We start from the raw sequence: 21358 nt of genomic DNA on the forward strand, positions 1-21358 counted from the left end.
TACTATCTTTTGCTCCTTTTTTCAGGCAACAGAAACAGACACCAAAATCAGAGTGTGCACCCGGGCCTACCATCTACTTGTGGAAAAACTGGGCTTTAATCCCAGTGACATCATATTTGACCCTAACATCCTCACCATCGGTACTGGGATGGAAGAACACAACTTGTACGCTGTCAACTTCATCAATGCTACAAAAGTCATCAAAGTAAGCATGGGGACTGTCTCCCTTCTGCACGTGATGTCGCTCACATTTACCACGTGCCTCCAGTGAATAGTGTGACTATTCTCTGTATTAATTTGATATATATCAATGTATAGGGAATGTTGATATTCTTGTTCTTAGTAGTAAATTGGTTTTCTGAAATTTAGGGCCCTTTATTATTTTTCTTTTATGTTATTTTGCACTGAAGTATAACACACACTGCAGAATATATAAAAATGTAGAGTATAATAAGTAATTATAAAGCATATAGTGGCTCTCATTTGGGTTCTGAATAGAACATGACTAGTGCCCTGTGTCTCCCTGTCTGATTACACCCTCTTCCTGAGTTCTGTTGCTTTCCTTTATGATTTTTATCACTTTTATTTATATAGTTGATCTAAATTAGCCATGGATCGTGTACTCGCATAGTCACCTGTTTGCTAAGGTTTATCTGTGACCCCAAGTCAGTATCTGTGGGGTCTTTGCAGTCCTTCCCCGACGCCCCTGTGCAGAGGCCCGGCCCGCCTTTCCCAGACGCAGTCACAGGACAGGCCCTGCAGCTCGTTTCAGCGCTCCTTCTGTGAACACGGGGCCTTTTCATCATCTGCTTAGTTACATGCTTTTCCGTTTTCGAGCTTTTCCTTGGTGATTGATTTCTCTGTAAGTGGCCCCAGGTGCAGGGCTGCCGTGCTGCCTGTGCCCCTGCGAGCAGGAAGGCTGGGAGGTGCCTTGTGGAGAGAACACGGGTGTGAGAGAAGCTTGGTTCACACACGAGCAGTAATGCTGCTGGCTGTGAGCTCAAGGTTGGGAATCAGCAGAAGATATCTTTAAAAGGAAACACACATAAAATAAGGTTATATATCGATCAGTTGATAACAATTTTGTAACCGAGGCTCCCAGGAACCTAACCATTGCATTTCCTCAGGAGCAGTAGTTTTCAGTGTTTCCTGATTTAGTGTTTGTGGTGACTTGATAGAACTTAATCACCACAGATAATGAGAATCTACTGTATAAAGAGCTATAGGTTAATTTTTCTAGTTATAGTTTAGCTTTTTTTTTTTTTTTTTTTGGTACAGTACCCCTAGTGAGAACTGAACCCGGGACTCTCTGGTCCATAGGCCAATGCTCCAACCGCTGAGCCAAACTGGCCAGGGCTAGTTTAGCTTTTATATAAAGCTTAAGGGATAGGATTGATGCTTAATAGAAATAGAATCTAAGATACTATGCCTTTTCCTTGCCCAACTTCCTTTTAAAGATTCATCTGTGTAATTTGTAGCTATACTTGGTTCGTTTTTATTAGTGTGTAGTTTTCCATTGTGTAACTATTCCACAGTTAACTGTTCTGCTATGGACAGACATTTGGTCGGCTCCAGTTTCGGACATGTGAACAGTGCTGCGGGGGACACTCCTGTGAGTGTGTCTGGGGCACGTGCCCGGAAGCGGTGTGGTTGGGCCGGAGCAGATAATGGAAGCTGCTCCCTAAATGCTTGGGCTAGTAGGTGCTTCAGCCAGCAGGCAGTTCCGCCCAGATGCTTGGCATTGTTATAAGGTGTGATGGGAGCCTTGAACTTGATGTGGTTTTTTTATTTTTTATTTTCCACTCTTTTATAGAAAGCTTAAAGGATAGGATTGATGCTTTCAGCAAAATAGAGAACTCTTTCACTTGTTTATTTTTGCCAGCAATCATTACCTGGAGCCAGAATAAGTGGTGGTCTTTCCAACTTGTCCTTCTCCTTCCGAGGGATGGATGCCATTCGAGAAGCAATGCACGGGGTGTTCCTGTACCATGCAATCAAGGTACGGCAGACGCGTTTCCTTTCGAGCCAGCTTCTCCCTGGGGCAGGGGTTTGCAAACCGCAGGCCAACTCTGGCCTGCTGCCAGTTTCTGAGAATAAAATCTTACTGTAGCAAAGCCGCAGCCTCTCACTTACTATTGTCTGTGGTGTTTTTATGCTACGGCAGCAGAGCTGAGTCATGGCCACAGAGATCATGGCCTAAAATATTTTCTGTCTGGCCCTTTACAGAAAAAGTTTGTTGAGCTCTGATTTAGAGTGTCACTGGAAATCCTCATTTTTCTTTGTATTGCCCTTAGTTTGGTATGGACATGGGGATAGTGAATGCTGGGAACCTCCCCATGTATGATGACATCCATAAGGAGCTTCTGCAGCTCTGCGAAGATCTCATCTGGAATAAAGACCCCGAGGCCACCGAGAAGCTCTTACGTTACGCCCAGGTAGAGAAAGTGTTCCGATCAGTGGCTTTCCCACCTTTGGATGTATTGCTCCCGCGTGGTGATTAGACCTTCACTGTGGCCTAGAAGCATGGGTCTCCTCATGTCTTCGGATCACTGAGGACCTGTGCGGGGAGCTCCGGGGGGGGGGGGGGGTGCATTTCAGTGACGGCAGGAGGGAGGAACGGGCCATGTTCAGGCTGCTCAGTGCTCTGACTTACGGTGTAATTTCTTTTAAAATGTAAAATTAATTTTCTCATACCAAAGTAACACAGTTCTAGAAAATTTATAAAATGCAGATAAGCCAAAGAAGAAAATAAAAATCACTCATAATCCTACTACCCGAAGTGAACTACTGTTGAGATTTTGTTGTAACCTTGTGATGGTTCTTTGTTTTGTTTTGTTTTTTCTTCAAAATGAGTATGTACTCAAAGCTACGTCCACACACATGCACACTCACTCATTTGTTACAAAAATAGAACTATCTCGAGATACTCACTTGGTAACCTATTTAGCAGTGTACTGGGAACATCTTTCCATGTTATTAGATATTTTTGTACATCACAATTTTAATTGGCTCTTTTGGATTTTCTTTTGTGGCTGTATTACCTGGTTCCCATCGTTACATGTTTATATTTACATACCTGTTTATATTAGGATCCGCTTCATCTGTGTTGGGGTCTGCAGTTTGGGGCTGAGGTCTGTGCACATTTGTTCTATAGACATTAATTGTAGTTAATCCAAAAATCAGTTCCTTGTCTCCCACTTACTATGTGCTGGGCAGTCCTAGGTGCTTTAAATGTCTCCCATTGGTGCTGTTTCTTAGAATTCAGTTTAAAGAAAGATGAGATCTTTACCTCAAAACAACTCACTTCTTAATTTACCTCAGAAAGCAGTGGCAAGAGGACACGTTTCTCCTACGGTCTGGGAAGGTGCTTTTGTGTGCATTTTCCATGTCGACATTTGAATTTAACTCTGGCACAACCACTAGCCTTCCTCTCCATCTGAGAGCATTCGGACGTGCTGGAAGAAGGGGGAGGATTTGGCACGAACTGTGTCCTTGGTTTGCCAGCCTGATGGTGGCGCGCTCTGGATTTCTGACACTGCTCGTGTTGGCCAGACCTCAGCAAAGCTTGTTGGAGTTCAGACTCTTAGTACATGACCCTCTGCTCAGGTCCTTAAAAACACTTCTCATTTCTCATGTGGACACAGGACAGAATGTTTATGTTCTCGATCGCTGCAAATATAATCAGTTTTGCTTCAGCTTATTACATAAGAAACAGTTGCTACATTTCTTTTTCCATCCTCATGGCTGTTTCTGCTCATGTAGACAAAGTGCTTAGCCCTTACTGTTCTTTGAACATCAAGACTTGGGTGTGAAACACTATTAGGTTTTCATTTTAGCCTGTTTTCCTCCCTTCATTAATAACTAAGACAGGGTCCTGTTGAAGGCCAAAAGGACACCCCAGCTTCTGAAACCAGGAAGCTGTACTGGAGCATTCTTAACTACACCACAAAGCGAGGTGCTGTTTCGCCTTTTCCTCCACTGTCCATGTGACGCGGCTCCCATTCAGGAAAGATGGGGTTCCTCATTTGTGAGACTGTCTCATTTAAGGTTTTGTTGGCTTTGTATTTTATGTCAGTCATTCTCTGTATTCACTTGTAGCATTTGTTTACAAGTTTTGTTACTGTATATTGTGCTGAGCTGCCAAGAGGTTCTGCCTCTGGGGCACAGCATAATCGAGGGAAATCTTCATAGCAACTTTAAGTGCTTAACAATCATCATATAAGAAATTGCCTCCCTTTAATGTCACCACAAGAGCTTATTATAAGCCATTGGTCCTTCCGTCAAGCAGGCTGTCCACCTTCAAAGTGCTTCTGTCACCGCGAAGGGGACCAACAACAAAGCAGGCTCACTTTCCTACTCCCAGGCCCCCCAGGGCACTGGGCATGAAGAGCAGGAGTATTGTGAGGGAACAAGGGTTGGTGAATGTTTTTTCTTTATAAGAGAATGATTATTTTTTTGTTACTAAATGATGAAGTCTTCACCCAAGTTCCTCTCTGATGCATTATTGAAAAGGGTGGAAGGAGTCCTGTCTCTGATTTTCCTAACCTTTCTAGTCCAAGTGAATTGAGAAGTAATTCCCCTGATTTGGTGCAGGCTGACCTGTTGTGAGCAAATGTTTTGGTGTCTAAGCTGTCATAGTGCTATATGATTCATATGGAGTGTCTCTATTAAATGGTGCCCTAGTAGAGGTCATGCCCTCTTTGGGCAAAGACTGGAATGATTTCTTGCTCTGAATAGAATGGTTCTTGAATGACCTTGGAATGTGGGAACCGAGAATATTCTGGATACTTTTCTGGAAAAAGGGTCTTCTGTTCCTTGATCTGGGCTTGCTCCTTCTCTTTGCCACTGGAGCTCTTGTTCTTCTCGGGCTTTCTCCCAAGCCGTGGACTCCCCTGCATGCTGGTCCATTTGATACCAGACACAAAACACAGGTCATCATAGGGACCCTGAGAAGCAGAAGCTACTCGAGAAGTAGCTACAGATACAAGGAGCAGCCAGATGACCATGACAACTGATTGCTCGGTTTGCTTGGTAGCTTTCTGTGTATTTGTTTGTTTTTTTATCCTCACCCGAGGACATTTCTGCATTCATCTTCAGATAGAGCAGGAGGAAGAGAAAGAGAAACATCGATGTCAGAGACACATCGAGTGGTTGCCACCTGCAGAACCCCAACCGGGGCCAGGGACAAACTGCAGTTGAGGTACATGCCCTTAGTGGGAACCGAACCCGGGACTCTCTGGTCCTCAGGCCGATGCTCTAACCGCTGAGCAAACTGGCCAAGGTGGTAGCTTTCTGTTTGACAAGCTCCCGGTGTGTCTGCTGTCTGGTCTGACTTGTCTGTAAGACTGTGCGGCGGCTTATACTCAGGTCCTAGAGAAGGTCCTTTTGAATGGCTGTTGGAAAGCCGTATTGTATTCTGAAATAGCTGCTTTTAAATGATACCATTTCATTTCAACTCTTGGTTTTTTGGAGCATGTCCATCAAGTGGGGTCCTTTCACTCTCTGCAGCCCCAGCGCTTCGCGAGTATTCGCCAGCCTTCAGTGTTCCCTCACCTGCCACTGTTCCCGACCACACGGCTTCACCCCTCCGTCCTCGTGTGCTGCACACTGTGTCCTCTTCTGTGAACACACCAGGTCCTTTTCCCAGAGTGTTTGGGACACTGTGCACTGTTTTCACACACCAGATTCCATCCCACAGGCAGGAATGGCCTGTTGTGTGGTTGACAAAGATGGTGTTTACCTGTGTCAAGTGATGTGAATGTGAGCTCTGGGAGGTCTTTTCTTCTTTTCTCTTTCTTGTTTTTAAATCCTCACCCAAGGATATTTTTCCATTGTTTTTCAGATACAGTGAGAGGGAGAATGTGAGAGAGAGAAACATCAGTGTGAGAGAGACACATTGACAGGTTGCTTCCCGCATGACCCCAAGCAGGGCAGGTGACCAAAATGCAACTGAGGTACGTTCTTTGGACTGGAATTGAACCCACAACTCTTTGGTCCGTGGGCTGACACTCTCACCCTGAGCCAAATCGGCCAGGGCCAGTTTTTAAAAATTTTCTATTTAAAAAATTAAGAAGACCGGGTATCGAACTCATAACCTTGGCATATTGGGATGATGCTCCAACCAATGGAGCTTCCCGGCCAGGGCCTTTAATTTTTTTAAAATTGAGATATAATTGACATAACGTTATATTAGTTTCAGGTGTACAACATAATGACTTGATATTTGTATATACTACAAAATGGTCACCATAATGAATCTAGTTAACTTCCACCACACATACTTGCACGTTTGTTTTTCTTGTGATGAGAGCTTTTAAGATCCACTTCACAGTCAGTCCAGTGTTAGTAACTAACCACCATGCTGCACATTGCATCCCCAGGACTCATTTTATAACTGAAGTTGTACTTTCACCCCTGCACCCCACCTCTGGCAACCACCAGTCTGTTCTCTGTATCTATGAAGTCATTGATTTTTAGATTCCCCATGTAAGTGAGATCATACAGTAATCGTCTTTATCTGACTGATTTCATTTAGCATAATGCTCTCGAAGTCCATCCATGTTGCTGCAAATGGCAGGGTCTTTTTCTTTATGGTTGAGTAATATTCCATTGTGTATATGTGCTGTATCTTTATCCAATCTTTCGATGGACACTTCCATATCTTGGCTATTGTGATTAAAGTCGCAAATAATTATTTTATTTTATTTTATTTTATTTTTTTGCATTTTTTGTTCAGACAGAGCAGGAGGGAGAGAGAGGAAGAGAGAGAGAGAGAAACATCGATGTGAAGGGACACATCGAGTGGTTGCCACCCGCACGACCAACCAGGGCCGGGGACAAACTGCAACCGAGGTACGTGCCCTTAGCGGGAACCGAACCCGGGTCTCTCTGGACCGCAGGCCGACGCTCTAACCGCTGAGCCAAACCGGCCAGGGCACAAATAATTATTTTTAAATTACCATCTTCTTGAGTTTTTTTTGTATGTCAGAGAGGCACTAATCTTACGATGCGTGAGAAATCCCTGTGTTGTCATTGTTTCGGTTACCACCCCAGCCCTGAAGCATGTTCTCCCCAGCTCTTTCCTTCTCTTACACGTGCTCTGTTACTCTGATGCTATTATGTTAGTCTTTTCCCCCTTCCTGTAACCACCACTGTAGTCCAGGCCTTTGTCATGGACTATAAAGCTTCTCCTCTTTCTGGGGTTCTCTTTAAAATACTACTTTGAATGTAATTCTTCAGCTTCAGAACTTTGAGTTGTATCATCTCTCCACCCTTGACCCCACAATTACCTGGAAGGTTAAATCCAAATTTTATAGTCTGGATTTCTGGCGTTCTGTGACTTCGCCTCTACTGTCCCACACAAACATTGCTCCAGAAAAACCTGTTTTTGTTCAGCATTATATCATTCAGCTAATACTGACTGAACTCTTGTTTTGTGCTGGGCACTGTCCTGAACTTAGAGGATTTCCATAGTAAGGCGGCTGTGCCCTCCAGAGCCCACGGTTTCATGACCCACGCGGGCATGTGTCGAGGCAGTTGTAATGCGGTGTGGTAAGTGCTGACGGGATGGACAGGGTGTGCAAAAGTGCTTAGGAGGGACACTAAGCCCAGAGGTGGAGGAGGTCGGTTGAGACCTGATGCTGCATAGGAGTGAGTCAGGCGAGGTTTGGTGCTGGTGGGTTCCTGCCAGGGACACACGTTTGCATCTAGCTGGGGCCTGGTACTGTGGCAGGTGCTGAATAATGTGTGCCAGATCGTGTAGGCTTGGGGTGAAGAGACGATGGGGAGTGTAAGGGAACGGCAGAAGATGGAGCTGTAGGACAAAGCCAGATTGGTCACACAGTGACTTTCTTCATGGGGTTAGGTTGACCAGACTTGCACTTTGGAAGGTCGCTCTGGCTATACTGTGCAGAAGTCGTCTGGAGACCAGGGTAAGTCTGGGCTGCAGAGGCCAGTTAGTTGCTTGGACTATGAAAGTGGAAGCGGGTGGAGAGAAATATTGAGGGGGTGTATTCATTAGCACTAGATGATCCATTAAATGTGAAGAAAGAATGGATATTTAAGAAAAATGCTTAGATTTGTGGTTTGGGCAACTGGTGCCACCAATGAGAGAGAAAACAGATTAGGCAAGACTACAGTTTGCCTTGTGTACCATGATCACTGCACACTTGTCCCTTTGCTGAATCTGTCAGCTTCTCCAGTGTCTCTTCACCGCAGTCTGTGACGATCACTCCTTCCTCAGAATTCCTGGTGTAGTCTGTACCGTCTGCTCCTTCACCTCAGCACCTGCTTTCTGTTGTCGCTGACCTTCCCACCTCCCTTCTGACATGGCGAAGTCCTGGGCAGCAGGGGCTGCGCCCTGCACCTTAGTGCCCCCCTCCAGGACGGCGTCTGACTCAGCCCCTACAGCCCCTCTGCCCGTGTTGTGGGGGTGACGTTCCTTGTTGAGAGCTTCACAAGCTTGCATCCGATGTGGGGTGGAACTTCTCTGGCTGTCCTGGAAATCCTTTGTCCAGAGTTATCTTTTAGGAAAGAAGGAACGAAAACGTGCAACCTCACTCTGTTCCTCAAACCCTAAAAGATTTCTGCTTCCCTCAAACACGTATGGAGATCTTAATTCATTCTGGGTATCTGGTAGGGGCTGGAAATATAAAAGAAGGATATGCATAGTTCTCGCTGTCAGATTGTTCAGTAAAGACCTGTTGTATCCATCTCTCTGTCCTACTTTCAATTAAGACTCGTGGCAAAGAAGGGAAGAAGGTCGTCCAGACGGATGAGTGGAGGAATGGCCCCATTGAAGAGCGCCTGGAGTACGCCCTTGTGAAGGTGAGCTGGGGGTCCCTGGGGGGACTGTGTGCACCGGGCTCCAGGGCCGAGGACCGTGTCCTTGCAGGGTGGTGCTGACAGCAAAGGAGACCCCTGGACCACCGCATCCCATCCCACCCCTGACCGCAGGTACATTTGGCAGTGTCCAGAGACATTTTTGGTCATCACAGCTGGGGTGGGAGGTGTTACTGGATCCAGTGGCCAGGGATGCTGCTAAACACCCTACAGTGCCCAGGACAGGCCCACATGACAAATAATTACTTAGCGCAAAACGTCAGTAGTGCAAAGCTTGAGAAACGCTGTCCTCGACCAAGTTGCTGTCATTCGATCAAAAAGCAAGTCCTGGCTCTTCTGCTGCTAATTGTAATATTAGGCAAGATATTCGGTCTCCCAGCTTTAGTTTCCTCATTCGTGAGTCTGAAGAATTTCAGAGTTCTGGTTATTTTTTTTTTTTTGGCTCTAGAATTTAACTTTTAACTTCTTCAGATTCCCATATTTCAGGTTGTGTTAACTAGGCAGCCACAGCCAAGGATCCTTGAACTGGGGGCGCTGGAGGATGGGGCTTGATCACTGAAGCTGGGTCAGTTAGTGGAGGCTCATGGCTTTGAACTTCGCCCGAGGGTCCTGCCCGTTGTCTTCCCTACCCAACCCCTAATACTGCAGAGAGAAGTGCTGACTTCACGGAGATATTTATTAATGTATAGTCTGTTAAACCACTAGGATAAAGAGCATATTTTATTGGGAACTTGAACTTATTAAAGCTCCTTCTCTCACTCATAGCTCGCTTTTACTGAGTACGTACTTAGTGTCAGTAAAGCCCGTAAGCACTCTGTAACGTGTCTCGTTAAGTCCTGTCATAACCATGTGAGGCAGGGACTATGTGATACTGTGACTGAGGAAACTGAGGCTTAATGGATTCCCTGAATTGGTGACAGGAGCCAGGATTTGAACCATGCAGATTGATTGCAAAACCTGTACTCTTAAGCATTTCCATGATTCGAATCATTCTTTATTGGCTATTTGGATTTAAGCCACTGTTTTATGTGATTTTTCTCCCCCTAATTTTTTTGCAGGGCATTGAAAAACATATTATTGAGGATACTGAGGAAGCCAGGTTAAACCAGGAAAAATATCCCCGACCTCTGAATATAATTGAAGGGCCTCTGATGAATGGCATGAAAGTTGTTGGTGATCTTTTTGGAGCTGGAAAAATGTTTCTGCCTCAGGTTAGCAAAAGATGTGGGACATTTTCACAATTGAAAGAAAAGTCTTTGTCTTTCAATAAATATGTCTGGGTATATTTCTCAGGTCTTAATTTTGACAAGAGCTCAGGGGCATTGAGAGCTGGTCATTTCTTTCTCTAGGATTAATGTCAACAAAAATTTTTATTTAGGGTGATGTGGAGGTTAGAGGTCATCTGGAAATTCTGAGCTTCTAGTCTTCATGTCAGATCTTCTTTACTACTCTTGCCCCCAACAGCTGTCTACCTCCCCCTACATTAAAGTAAAACCCAAGATTAATGTAAAGTTAATAATAGTAACATTTGATTTGACCAACCAAAATTCATCTTTTAGGATGCACATTTTGAAAAAGTCATTACCATTTTAAATAGTTACATACATTAAATATATTTTGAGTAAAACCAGAAATCTCTTTTTTATTTACAGCAGCTACTAACTATGTCAGTAAACAACTACTTGTTGAGCTCTCTGGGTTTGGGGCATGAATCCTACAAAAAACTGAAAGGCCATGTTCTTTTTTTCCCCTGAATTATTTATTCCTTGTTGTTAATTGCCCATTTTCCCTTATAACTTTCACCTCCCCCCTTTATTAAACCTCACCCAAGGATATTTTTCTATTTATCTTCAGCTAGAGTGTGAGGGAGGGAGATAGAGAGAAACATCTATGTGAGAGAGACACATCGAGTGGTTGCCTCCCACACAGCCCTGAGCAGGGCTGGGGACGAACCCCAACCGAGGTACGTGCCCTTGACCAGAATCGAACCTGAGACTCATTGGTCTCTGTGCAGAAGCTCTAACCCCTGAGCCAAACTGACCAGGGCACATTCATCCCTTTTTGAAAATAGGTTTACTGTTTTATAATTATATACACTAACCTGCACATATTTAAATGACATAGTTTGAAAGCTAACGTGTGCACCACCACCATCACTGTCACGGTCTCACATTGACTGCGCATGAGGGCCCTAATCTGTGACAGTCCCTCAGTCCTTGTTTTTCATGATATTGACTTATTTCTAACTTTTCCTTTTCAGTTAACTTTAGACTTACAGACAAGTTGCACATGTGATTTTAAAAGTGCCTATAGTGCCCTGGCCAGTTTGGCTCAGCAGTTAGAGCGGCGGCACATGGACCAGAGAATCCCAGGTTCAATTCTTGGTTGCAGTTTCGTCTTGCCCCCAGTTGGGGTCGTGTGGGTGGCAACCACTCAATGTCTCTCTCACATCGAGGTTTCTCTCTCTCTCTCCCTCTGTCCCTCCCGCTCTATCTGAAGATAAATGCAAAAAATGTCCTCAGGTAAGGATAAGAAAAAGTGCCTATAGCCCTGGCTGGTTTGCTCAGTGGTTAGAGCCAAAGGGTCACAGGTTTTATTTTGAGTCAACAGCATGGACTGGAGTTGCAGGTTCAATCCCCCACCAGTTGGAGTTGTGCAGGAGGCAACCAATTGATGTGTCTCTCTCACATCAACATTTCTCTCTCTCTCTCTCTCCTCCTCCCTCTCACTATCTGAAGATAAATGGAAAAAAGTATCCTTGGGTGAGAATTTAAAATAAATAAATTAAAGTGCCTATATATTTCTCACCCATCTTTTTCTCCTAATGTTAACATTTTTACTTAACCACAGTATAATAATCAGAACCAGGAAATTCACATTGGTGTAGTGCTGTTAAATAAAGACCTTATCAGATTTCACCAGTTTTTCTACTATTTCCTTTTTGTTCCAGGATCCTGCTTTGCTTTTATCCTGTCTTCTCTGACAGTTTCTCTGTGACCTTGACTTTTGAAGAGTCCAGTATAGTACAGACTGTCCTTCAACTGGAGTTTGTCTGAAATTTTTTCATTTTTGGCAAGAAAAGCAGAGTGGTGCCATGCCCTTCTCAGTGGGTCATGTCAAGAGGCCCATGATGTTGTGTGTTACTGGCGATGTGAACTTGGATCAGTTGGTTAATGGCATCTGCTGGATTTCTTCGCTGTAAATTTACTTGGAGGGAGAAACTCTGACATTGACAAATATCCTATCATACTCCCACTCCTGAGTTTTAGTGTGCATCGATGGGTCTTATAAAAGGCCCTGTTCTTGCTTAAGCATAAGTCTTAATTATCAATTAATTATAATGCTGGGGATTGAGGAGAAAAGGCTAAGAAGGGGCTTATGGTGGAGAAGCTTAAGGCTTGGAAAACCGATAGAGGGCCTTCTAGGTGAGAAAGGGTAATGTGCAGAGTGCACAGGACATCGATTGCAACATTGGATCTCCAGCTCGTTTTGCTTCTGCGATAGCTCATTCTTGGTTTTCCCCATAGGATCTCATTCCTTCCCCTGCCCACTGTGGAAAGTGGACTCCAGTGTGGCTGAGCTGAAGTCAAAGCATGCATCCTTAATTCATGCTACAATTTCACAGGTGGCCATTGGCAGCCATATAGGTAGTTTCATAAAGATTCCTGACTTTGTGTGTTTTTCCCAGGTTATAAAGTCAGCTCGGGTCATGAAGAAGGCTGTTGGCCACCTTATTCCCTTCATGGAAAAGGAAAGAAGAGAAACCCAAGTGCTTACTGGCGCAGTAGAAGAAGAGGCAAGTTGCCCAGGCTGTGGTCCCTGTGAGGAACTGGCCTCAAAGACGTACTGGAGGGGACTGTGGGGCTTGGCTGTGTTTGTCATTGAGGTAAAATAGAGAAATGATCTCAGCCCTGGCCAGGTGGCTCGGTTGGAGCGACCCATGCACCAAAAGGGTGCAGGTTCAATCCCCTGTCAGGGTACATACAGGAAGCAACCGATAGATGTTTCTCATATTGATGTTTCTCTCTCTCTCTCTCTCTCTCTCCCTCCCCCTCTCCCTTCCTCTCTAAAAATCAATAAAAAAACATACCCTCGGGTGAGGATTTTAAAAAATAGAGAAATGATCTCTTTTACCAAGTATTAGAATACCCTGGGACTTTCCTTTGAATGTGGCTTTATGAAACTTAATATGAACATAATTTTTAAAATAAAGCCTATGATTTCAAGAGAACACCAGTTCATTTATTCATCTGTTAATCATTTAAGAGCTCCTATATGCTAGGTACTGCACTAGACACTGTAACTATAGAGACAGAGATAGTAATGTTTGGTTTTGGAAAACCTGTTAACTGTATGTCCTCTGTATACGGGTAGTGTCCTCGCCTCTGCTTCTGGATTCAGTTTGATTCCTCTTGGCTGTACCACCACAGGAAACACTAGGCTGAGCTCCCTGTGAAGCTCAGTCAACTTTGGCCCCTTGGATGCTGAATTCTTACATTGATCTGAGTTTGTAAGTGGGTCAGACAGACATAGTGTTTTTAAAAATCCTGCTTGCCTTGCATGCCTTTGTTTTTGAGGGAGGAGATGCCAATGATGGATAGAACAACAGGGTTGAAAACACAAGGAGCTAATGCTCCCCCACCCACCCCACACAGAGCTGCTCTGGGGTTCAGATTCTGAAGGGGCATGTGCCACTCGGCTCCTCCCTGTCCCCTCTCTGCTAGCAGTAAAAGTGGTCAGACAGTGTTGGGAGTTAAGGGTATGGCCTTCAGCTGTAGGGTTGTTTTGTATTTGAACCCAAATTGCTCTTTGAGGTGATGGAACCAGTGATCTTGGTTGAAGCTCACTGAGCTTACCAACCTGGTAAGCCTCCTTCAAACTACTCAGGCTTACAGCTTCCCACCTGCAGAGCACATGGTCTGGGTTCTGGGTCTGTCTGTGAGGTGTTCTTAGTTGTACTATATTGCTTTCTGGCCCAGCTGGAGTGGCTCAGTTGGTTAGGCGTTGTCCTGGGCACAAAAGGTTGCCGGGTCAGTTCCCAGTCAGGGCACACGCCTGGGTTATGGATCGACTCCCCAGCTGGGGAGTGTGCAGGGCACATGCCTGGGTTATGGATCAACTCCTCAGCTGGGGAGTGTGCAGGGCACACGCCTGGGATATGGATCGACTCCCCAGCTGGGGAGTGTGCAGGGCACACGCCTGGGATATGGATCGACTCCCCAGCTGGGGAGTGTGCAGGGCACACGCCTGGGATATGGATCAACTCCTCAGCTGGGGAGTGTGCAGGGCACATGCGTGGGTTATGGATCAACTCCTCAGCTGGGGAGTGTGCAGGGCACACGCCTGGGATATGGATCGACTCCCCAGCTGGGGAGTGTGCAGGGCACATGCGTGGGTTATGGATCAACTCCCCAGCTGGGCAGTGTGCAGAGCACACGCCTGGGATATGGATCGACTCCCCAGCTGGGGAGTGTGCAGGGCACATGCCTGGGATATGGATCGACTCCCCAGCTGGGCAGTGTGCAGGGCACACGCCTGGGATATGGATCGACTCCCCAGCTGGGGAGTGTGCAGGGCACACGCCTGGGATATGGATCGACTCCTCAGCTGGGGAGTGTGCAGGGCACACGCCTGGGATATGGATCGACTCCCCAGCTGGGGAGTGTGCAGAGGGCAGCCGATCAATGTTTCTCTCTCTCTCTTTCTCCTTCTTTCTTTTCCTCTCTCTGAACATGTCCTTGAGTCAGGATTAAAAAATGCCAACACCAGTCAGGCTCTCGAGAACTGCATGGTCTGCTTTAAAATGACCACAGCACTGTTTCGCTGCTCATCTTACTCTGCAGGACCCTTACCAAGGAACCATCGTGCTGGCCACTGTGAAAGGCGACGTGCACGACATAGGCAAGAACATCGTGGGGGTGGTTCTCAGCTGCAACAACTTCAGGTGAGGTCAGCCCCACTGCTGTCAGCCAGTTCTTCTAAAATAAAACCTTTAACAGGATAATTCTTTAGTGGGTGGGAGGGTATAGCAGGGGATGTTAGAGGCTATTTTAATTTATTTATTTATTTTTAACCTTTTTTTTTTTTTTTAATCCTCACCCGAGTACAATTTTGCATTTATCTTCAGACAGAGCGGGAAGGAGAGGTAGAGAGAGAGAAACATCGATGTGAGAGAGACATATCAACTGGCTGCCACCCACACGACCCCAATCAGGGCCGGGGACAAACTGCAACCACGGTACGTGCCCTTAACGGGAACCAAACACAGGACTCTCCAGTCTGCGGGCCGATGCTCTAACCACTGAGCCAAACCAGCCAGGGCTAGAGGCTATTTTTTTTTTTTTTTATCCTCACCCGAGGATATTTTTCCATTTTTTGTACAGATAGAGTGGGAGGGAGAGAGAGGAAGGGAGAGAGAGAGAGAAACATCGACGTGAAGGGACACATCGAGTGGCTGCCACCCACACGACCGACCAGGGCCGGGGACAAACTGCAACCGAAGTACGCGCCCTTAGCGGGAACCAAACCCAGGTCTCTCTGGACCGCAGGCCGACGCTCTAACCGCTGAGCCAAACCGGCCAGGGCAAGAGGCTATTTTTAATGCCTTTTGTTTTATTACTGTGTTTTCAAATCTTCAACATTGAACACACCTTTTGAAATGATGTGTTAGTAATTAATCTGTTGCATGTTCAATAAGGACAAAAAAGTAAAAGCTATTTAGGCAGAGTCAAAATAACCAAGAGGCTTTTTGAAAATTGACCTTGGGCCAGAAAGAACGTTCTTGTAACCAGAACTCTGGGCTCTAACCCGTGGCCAGTGGGATGCAGCGTATTTCCCTTCCCCTCTCTGAACTGCCGTGCTTCCCAGCCGAGATCTCCTAAGACTGGCTGGAAAGAGTGTCATCAGAAGGTTTTGACTGCATAGTTCTCTTTCCTTGGCTTAGGACCACGCATGCTTCTTGGTAATGATGAAGCTAGATTTTGGAATGCATACAAATAAAATCCCTTTCTGATGTATCTTGTTATGGTGAATAAATATTCAGCACAAAGTTATTTCCTTGTGAGAGCTGATGACTTAATAAGTGTACGTTTTGCTCCAATTTCAACATATTCTTTATAATTCAAAGACTAATGTAACTGGCTAATGCCTTCTCCACGTCCAACCAGCCGTCCTTTTGAGCCATGGACTTCTTTCCAATGTGCTGTTTTCTTTGTGGAGGAGAGAGACTTGCTGCAGCTGTGCCCCTGAGAGCTCTCTTCTGCTGTCGGTGACAATTATGCTTAAAGTCCCCTCTTTCCTCTCAACGTGTTTCTCCATCTCTGCGTTCAAAGCTGATTAAATGCAACTGAGACCCACTCAGGAAGGCTTGAGGCGGAGGAGCCATGTCAGGATGGCACCTTTCCCCTCTGTCTTCACAAGCACTTCCGTATGTCTGCCTGCTCACTGTCAAGACAGCGTTCTCTCCTGGTCCTGGGCATGAGGACTATTCCTCGGAATGTATTTATTTATCTTTTTTAAAGATAAATCTATTGGAGACAGTGGAGGTTGTTGTAATGAGATTTTGCTGATAGAATGAGTATTTGGATAAGGTGTTTGCTTTCTAAAATCTATAAGACATTTTTACTCTCCTCTTCTCTTTTCAAACCTGGTGTTGTTGGTTCAATTTGCTTTTATCAGGATTAGTTAAGATTCAGTTAAGCTAATTTAAAACATTTTTAGATCATCTGCTATGTGCCATGCATTGAACTAGAGACACCAAAGTGATTATGTTAACCTTACTCCATTCAAGGAGTTTACTGTTTATCAGGCTTAATAGCCAGGAACATATTCAATTGTGATAATGGGATAAGAAGTGTTGAAAAGGTGACTTGAAAGTAAACTTCATAAAGCATTCTTGAGATATTGTCCTGCCCTGGCCGGTTTGGCTCAGCGGTTAGAGCGTTGGCCTACAGTCCAGAGAGACCCAGGTTCGCTTCCCGCTAAGGGCATGTACCTTGGTTACAGTTTGTCCCCGGCCCTGGTTGGGTCGTGTGGGTGGCAGCCACTCGATGTGTCCCTTTCACATTGATGTTTCTCTCTCTCTCCCTCTCTCTTCCTCTTTCTCCTTCCTGCTCTATCTGAATAAAAAAATGGAAAAATGTCCTCGGGTGAGGATAAAAAAAAAGAGAGAGATTATTGTCCTGTGTTTATCATTTTTTATTTTGCAAAACAGATAGGTAGCTGAGAGAATCGTAGTAGGAATATTTTTTCCTCTAGTAGAGGTATTTTATGAGGCCCGGGTGAAAGCCTGCTGAACCCGAGGTTTTCCTCCAGTGCGCCCAGAGCGCGTGCAGTTCCTGTCTTGTGCACGGAAGGTCTGCTTATCTTCGCTAGTAAGTCTACCTGGAGAAATATCTGCTGATGAAACTAATTATTCCTTTTACGAAAGTGTGTGTGGATGTGCAAGCTTCTCTATCAGGTCAAATACCCCTTTGGGGCTTGTATCTTATAACAATGGAGTCCTGGCATTGGTGAGTTTGGTTTTGTAGCATCAGCTAGTGGACAAGTGCCTAGAGATGTGTTACATAGTTAGAACATCGATGTTCTAGGCTGGGTGCTTGAGTGAGGGAGTCTAGCCAGCCAGCCAGTACCAAGTCCTAATGCATCTTTCTCATTCCTGGTTCTTTGTCCCTGCTGCAGTGCATCTCATGAAATGATCTTTTTTTTTTTTTTCTTTGTGGGGAAAAATATAAAGAGGACTAAAAGTGATAGAGCTGTCTAGACAGAAAACACATTTTTCATGGGGATAATGCAGTAGACTCTATGATGCGATTAATATAAAAATAAAAAAGCCTTTCAAAGTGAGAGGCGACAAGCATTTATTAAGAGGAAATAGAATAGCTATTCAGGAATCATCAATTCAGTCAGAAGCCCAAATAACATTCCGATTTGGAGACAATGGAAAGGCTCTTTATGAGAAAGGGAATGGGAACAGTTACATCCATAGAAGGAAGACATTTCTGTGGGTGCAGACAGCACAGTGACCATAATTCTAAACAGTGTTTTTAATTTTTTTAGTTCAGTAATCATTAGTCCAGTAGTCATGATATCTGTTTTTTGTTACACTTGCAAACAATTCTTTGGGAAACAAGAGTTGCTTAGGCCCAATCCAGATTATTTTGTTGTTTTAACTTCCCAAAGATTCGAGGCCTAAGTCACGCCAGGCAGTTCCGGCTCCATTTTATTTATTTATTTTTTGGTACATGCCCCTAGCGGGAACCGAACCCGGGACTCCATGGTCCACAGGCCGATGCTCAACCGCTGAGCCGAACTGGCCAGGGCTCCGGCTCCATTTTAAAGTGGCTTCATTTATATTGTTGTTTACAATGCAGTACAATGTGAGAATCTGAATAGATCTAAGGATGTATCCACCTAGAACCAAGTACTACTAACATTTGTTTACCACGTCACAATTTATATGGTGCTTTTATAAAATTCTTTTCCTTTTTTGTCTTTTCCTGCTTTTTTGATTTTTTTTTCTTTCATTTTTTTTTTTTTACGGTTTTGATCCTGCTCTGCCTGCCTCAATTATTGTATTTCTCATTTGACAGGCGAGAAACCGAGGCTTAGTGAAGTTCAGTGATTCCTTCGCGATGGCTCAGTCAGCAAGTGGCAGGGTGCTCAGCTTCTCCCTCAGCCAGTTCCCCAGGGCCAGCTGCTTCGGGATGCGCATTGAATTGTGTGCTTAAAAATGGCCAGAAGGGCAAATTACATATATTATATATTTGTAATATACCAGAAACTGTTGAACTATATACTTTAAAAGGGTGAATGTTATGCTATGTGAATTCTGTATCAATAAAGTTGCTTATAAAAGTGTAGCACAGCACCTGGCCTACAGCTAAGCACTCAATGAATGGTAGTTGTACCTGTGGTTGTCAGTATTTAGTGAGAATTTCAGTGTGATTCCAGTTTATAGCAGAGCAGTATTTGATGGCTAAATAAAAACGTTCATCTCAGCCTTGTCTCTAATGCATTCTCTTTAATTTTCTCATGTCCCGTTTCTGTATGTCAGAGTTATTGACTTAGGAGTCATGACCCCCTGTGATAAGATACTGAAAGCGGCTCTTGACCACAAAGCAGGTACTGTGCCCCTGGGCTTCTGGGTGTGCCCCTCAGCGTCTGTTTGTCAGTGACTGATGCCCAGCACAGGCGGGCCTGGTGGGGCATTCAGACAGTGAAGTGCCAGCTCCTGTGTGGGGGCTGCCTTCATGCCATTTATAGTGGGGGTTGACGGGTGAATAGGGAACGTGAACCTCTCGTATAGCTCTGGAGACGGGGATGAGACAACCTTCTTATAAGAGAATGGTGTTCTGTTAGACTTTTTCTCTGTGTGTGGTGTTTATGTTTCTTCACACACCGTGACACATTCACGACTGGGACATCATAACTAGTAATATATTTTATTGCATGGCTTACCAAAACTGACAGATACATCATTGCAACTTTAAGTTACAAACCATATTTACTACCAACAGCAAACAATACATTGAAACCCCCAGTTAAGAAAGATGTCTTAGAATTAGAAATTGGGAATCATATTACATCTTATGGTCTTTATTACAGAAGTTTTTTAAGTGAGTCTTCATACTTTTTCTCCTTTTCTGTCATTCTTCTAATTTGTACTTTTTTTTCTTAAATAATAGATATAATTGGCCTGTCAGGACTCATCACTCCTTCCCTGGATGAAATGATATTTGTTGCCAAGGAAATGGAGAGATTAGCTATAAAGATCCCCTTGTTGATTGGAGGGGCAACCACCTCGCGGTAAGTCATGCTCACAAGCTTTGTGCTTCACTTCATGTTCTGGTAGTGCCAGTGTTCGGAGATAGTGGGAAGATCGGCCTGTGTTTCCTTACGCTTATCAGTACATTGTCTCCTCATACATGAGCACGTGGACTTTCCGGTCTTCCCTGGACGGGGCCAGAGAGAATGCCTTCGGAGCACGCTGCAAGACGCCTCTGTGGCCGCAGCCCCTTGCCTTTCTTTGGGTTCTTTGGCTGTAATAGTCCTTTCCTTATCCGTCACCTGCCATTCAGCTCCTGAGATTTATAATGAACACTTACTCCTCTAGAAATCAGGCTAAGTGGAGAAGCGGGGTTTTTTGGCACAAAGACATGGCTTGAACTGTAGCCACTCTGTCTTATCACGGTGTCTGAATAAGTACGGGTTCCCTGATGAAACTCCGGTGTTGTGGTAGTTGATACGAAAGGGAGCGAGCACCAAGGCTCACTTTGGGAAGTTGTTTTTGAAAGGGGGAAGCTTTGAGTTAAACAATGTGAAAGAGGAGAAAATTCAGGTTTGGTCACATGATCATTACTTAGTTTGTCAGATTTTTCATTTAATCATCATAATATTTGGTGAGAAATGTGTTAATTATGTGTATTAGACAATTTATGACACTTTCATACATTCACTTTGTCCGAGAATAATGCCCAGTGGAGCACTGAACTTGGCAATCCCTCAAAGCACAGAATTTATTTTTCTGATACAAAAATACACTGGCGGTCTGGACAGAGATACTCCAGATTTCCTTTTGCACTAGAAACAACTGTATGTAAAGCCATTTGCATTAGTCAGGTTCCCCAGAGAACGAGTCTATAGGATGCCTGCACACACATGCACGCACACACGCACATGCACGCAAACACACACAAGGAAGAGGAAGAGGGACTGATTGTAGGAATTGGCTCACGAGATTATGGGGAGCTGCTAGGGTGAAATCTTCAGGGAAGGTGAGCAGCTGGAGACCAGCAGGAGCTGCTGTGCAGTGTCGAGTCCCAAGGCGTCTGGAGGCAGAGGTCCTTCCTCAGGCACCTCACTCTTCTTACAGTCTTTTCACTGACCGAATGCGGCCCACCACTCTGTGGAAGTCAGCTTCTCTCAAGTCTACTGATTTTAATGTTAATCACATCTGAAAATACCTTCACAGAATCATCTAGATTGGTGTTTGACCAAAAACTGGGTTCCAAGGCCTTGCCAGCTTCACATTGATCATCTTAGGGATCATTTTCGTGAGAAGTCAGAGTGCTCACATTGGAAAACGGCTTCTTTTTCCACGAAGGACTTATCCACTAGGACACATAGCTGATTGTTCTCCAGGGATGGGACCGACCCTGGGGTTTCAGTGGGCATGGTCTTGGGTAACTAATGATTATGGTGTGCATATTTATTAGCTTAGTAAAGAGAATGGTAAGAGAATTTATAGACTATTGTCAGAATCAATTACCTTTTAAAACCATGGTTGTAAAATAGAATAAATAAATAAATGAGCAGATATAATGAAATGCATTAAGAGTTACATAAATGTGCCCTGGCCAGTTTGGCTCAGCGGTTAGAGCGTCGGCCTTGGTCTGGAGAGACCCGGGTTCGGTTCCCGCTAAGGGCACGTACTTCGGTTGCGGTTTGTCCCCGGCCCTGGTTGGTCGTGCGGGTAGCAGCCACTCGATGTGTCCCTTCACGTCGATGTTTCTCACTC

At 44.8% G+C, this 21358-nt stretch overlaps 1 protein-coding gene across 1 annotated transcript in view; it reads left to right on the top strand.

Moving 5' to 3' along the window:
• MTR (5-methyltetrahydrofolate-homocysteine methyltransferase) overlaps positions 1-21358 on the top strand; it is a 120583-nt gene that overhangs the window by 69640 nt on the left and 29585 nt on the right. The window contains exons 16-24 of the mRNA XM_036277447.1: positions 26-205; positions 1883-1999; positions 2295-2435; positions 8737-8826; positions 9900-10052; positions 12530-12637; positions 14685-14785; positions 18896-18963; positions 19527-19647. Coding sequence (XP_036133340.1) covers positions 26-205; positions 1883-1999; positions 2295-2435; positions 8737-8826; positions 9900-10052; positions 12530-12637; positions 14685-14785; positions 18896-18963; positions 19527-19647 — 1079 coding nt within the window. The remainder of the gene's footprint in view (positions 1-25; positions 206-1882; positions 2000-2294; positions 2436-8736; positions 8827-9899; positions 10053-12529; positions 12638-14684; positions 14786-18895; positions 18964-19526; positions 19648-21358) is intronic.

The sequence above is a fragment of the Molossus molossus genome, unplaced genomic scaffold (genome assembly GCF_014108415.1).
Source record: "Molossus molossus isolate mMolMol1 unplaced genomic scaffold, mMolMol1.p scaffold_m16_p_23, whole genome shotgun sequence".
Taxonomy (NCBI): Eukaryota; Metazoa; Chordata; class Mammalia; order Chiroptera; family Molossidae; genus Molossus; species Molossus molossus.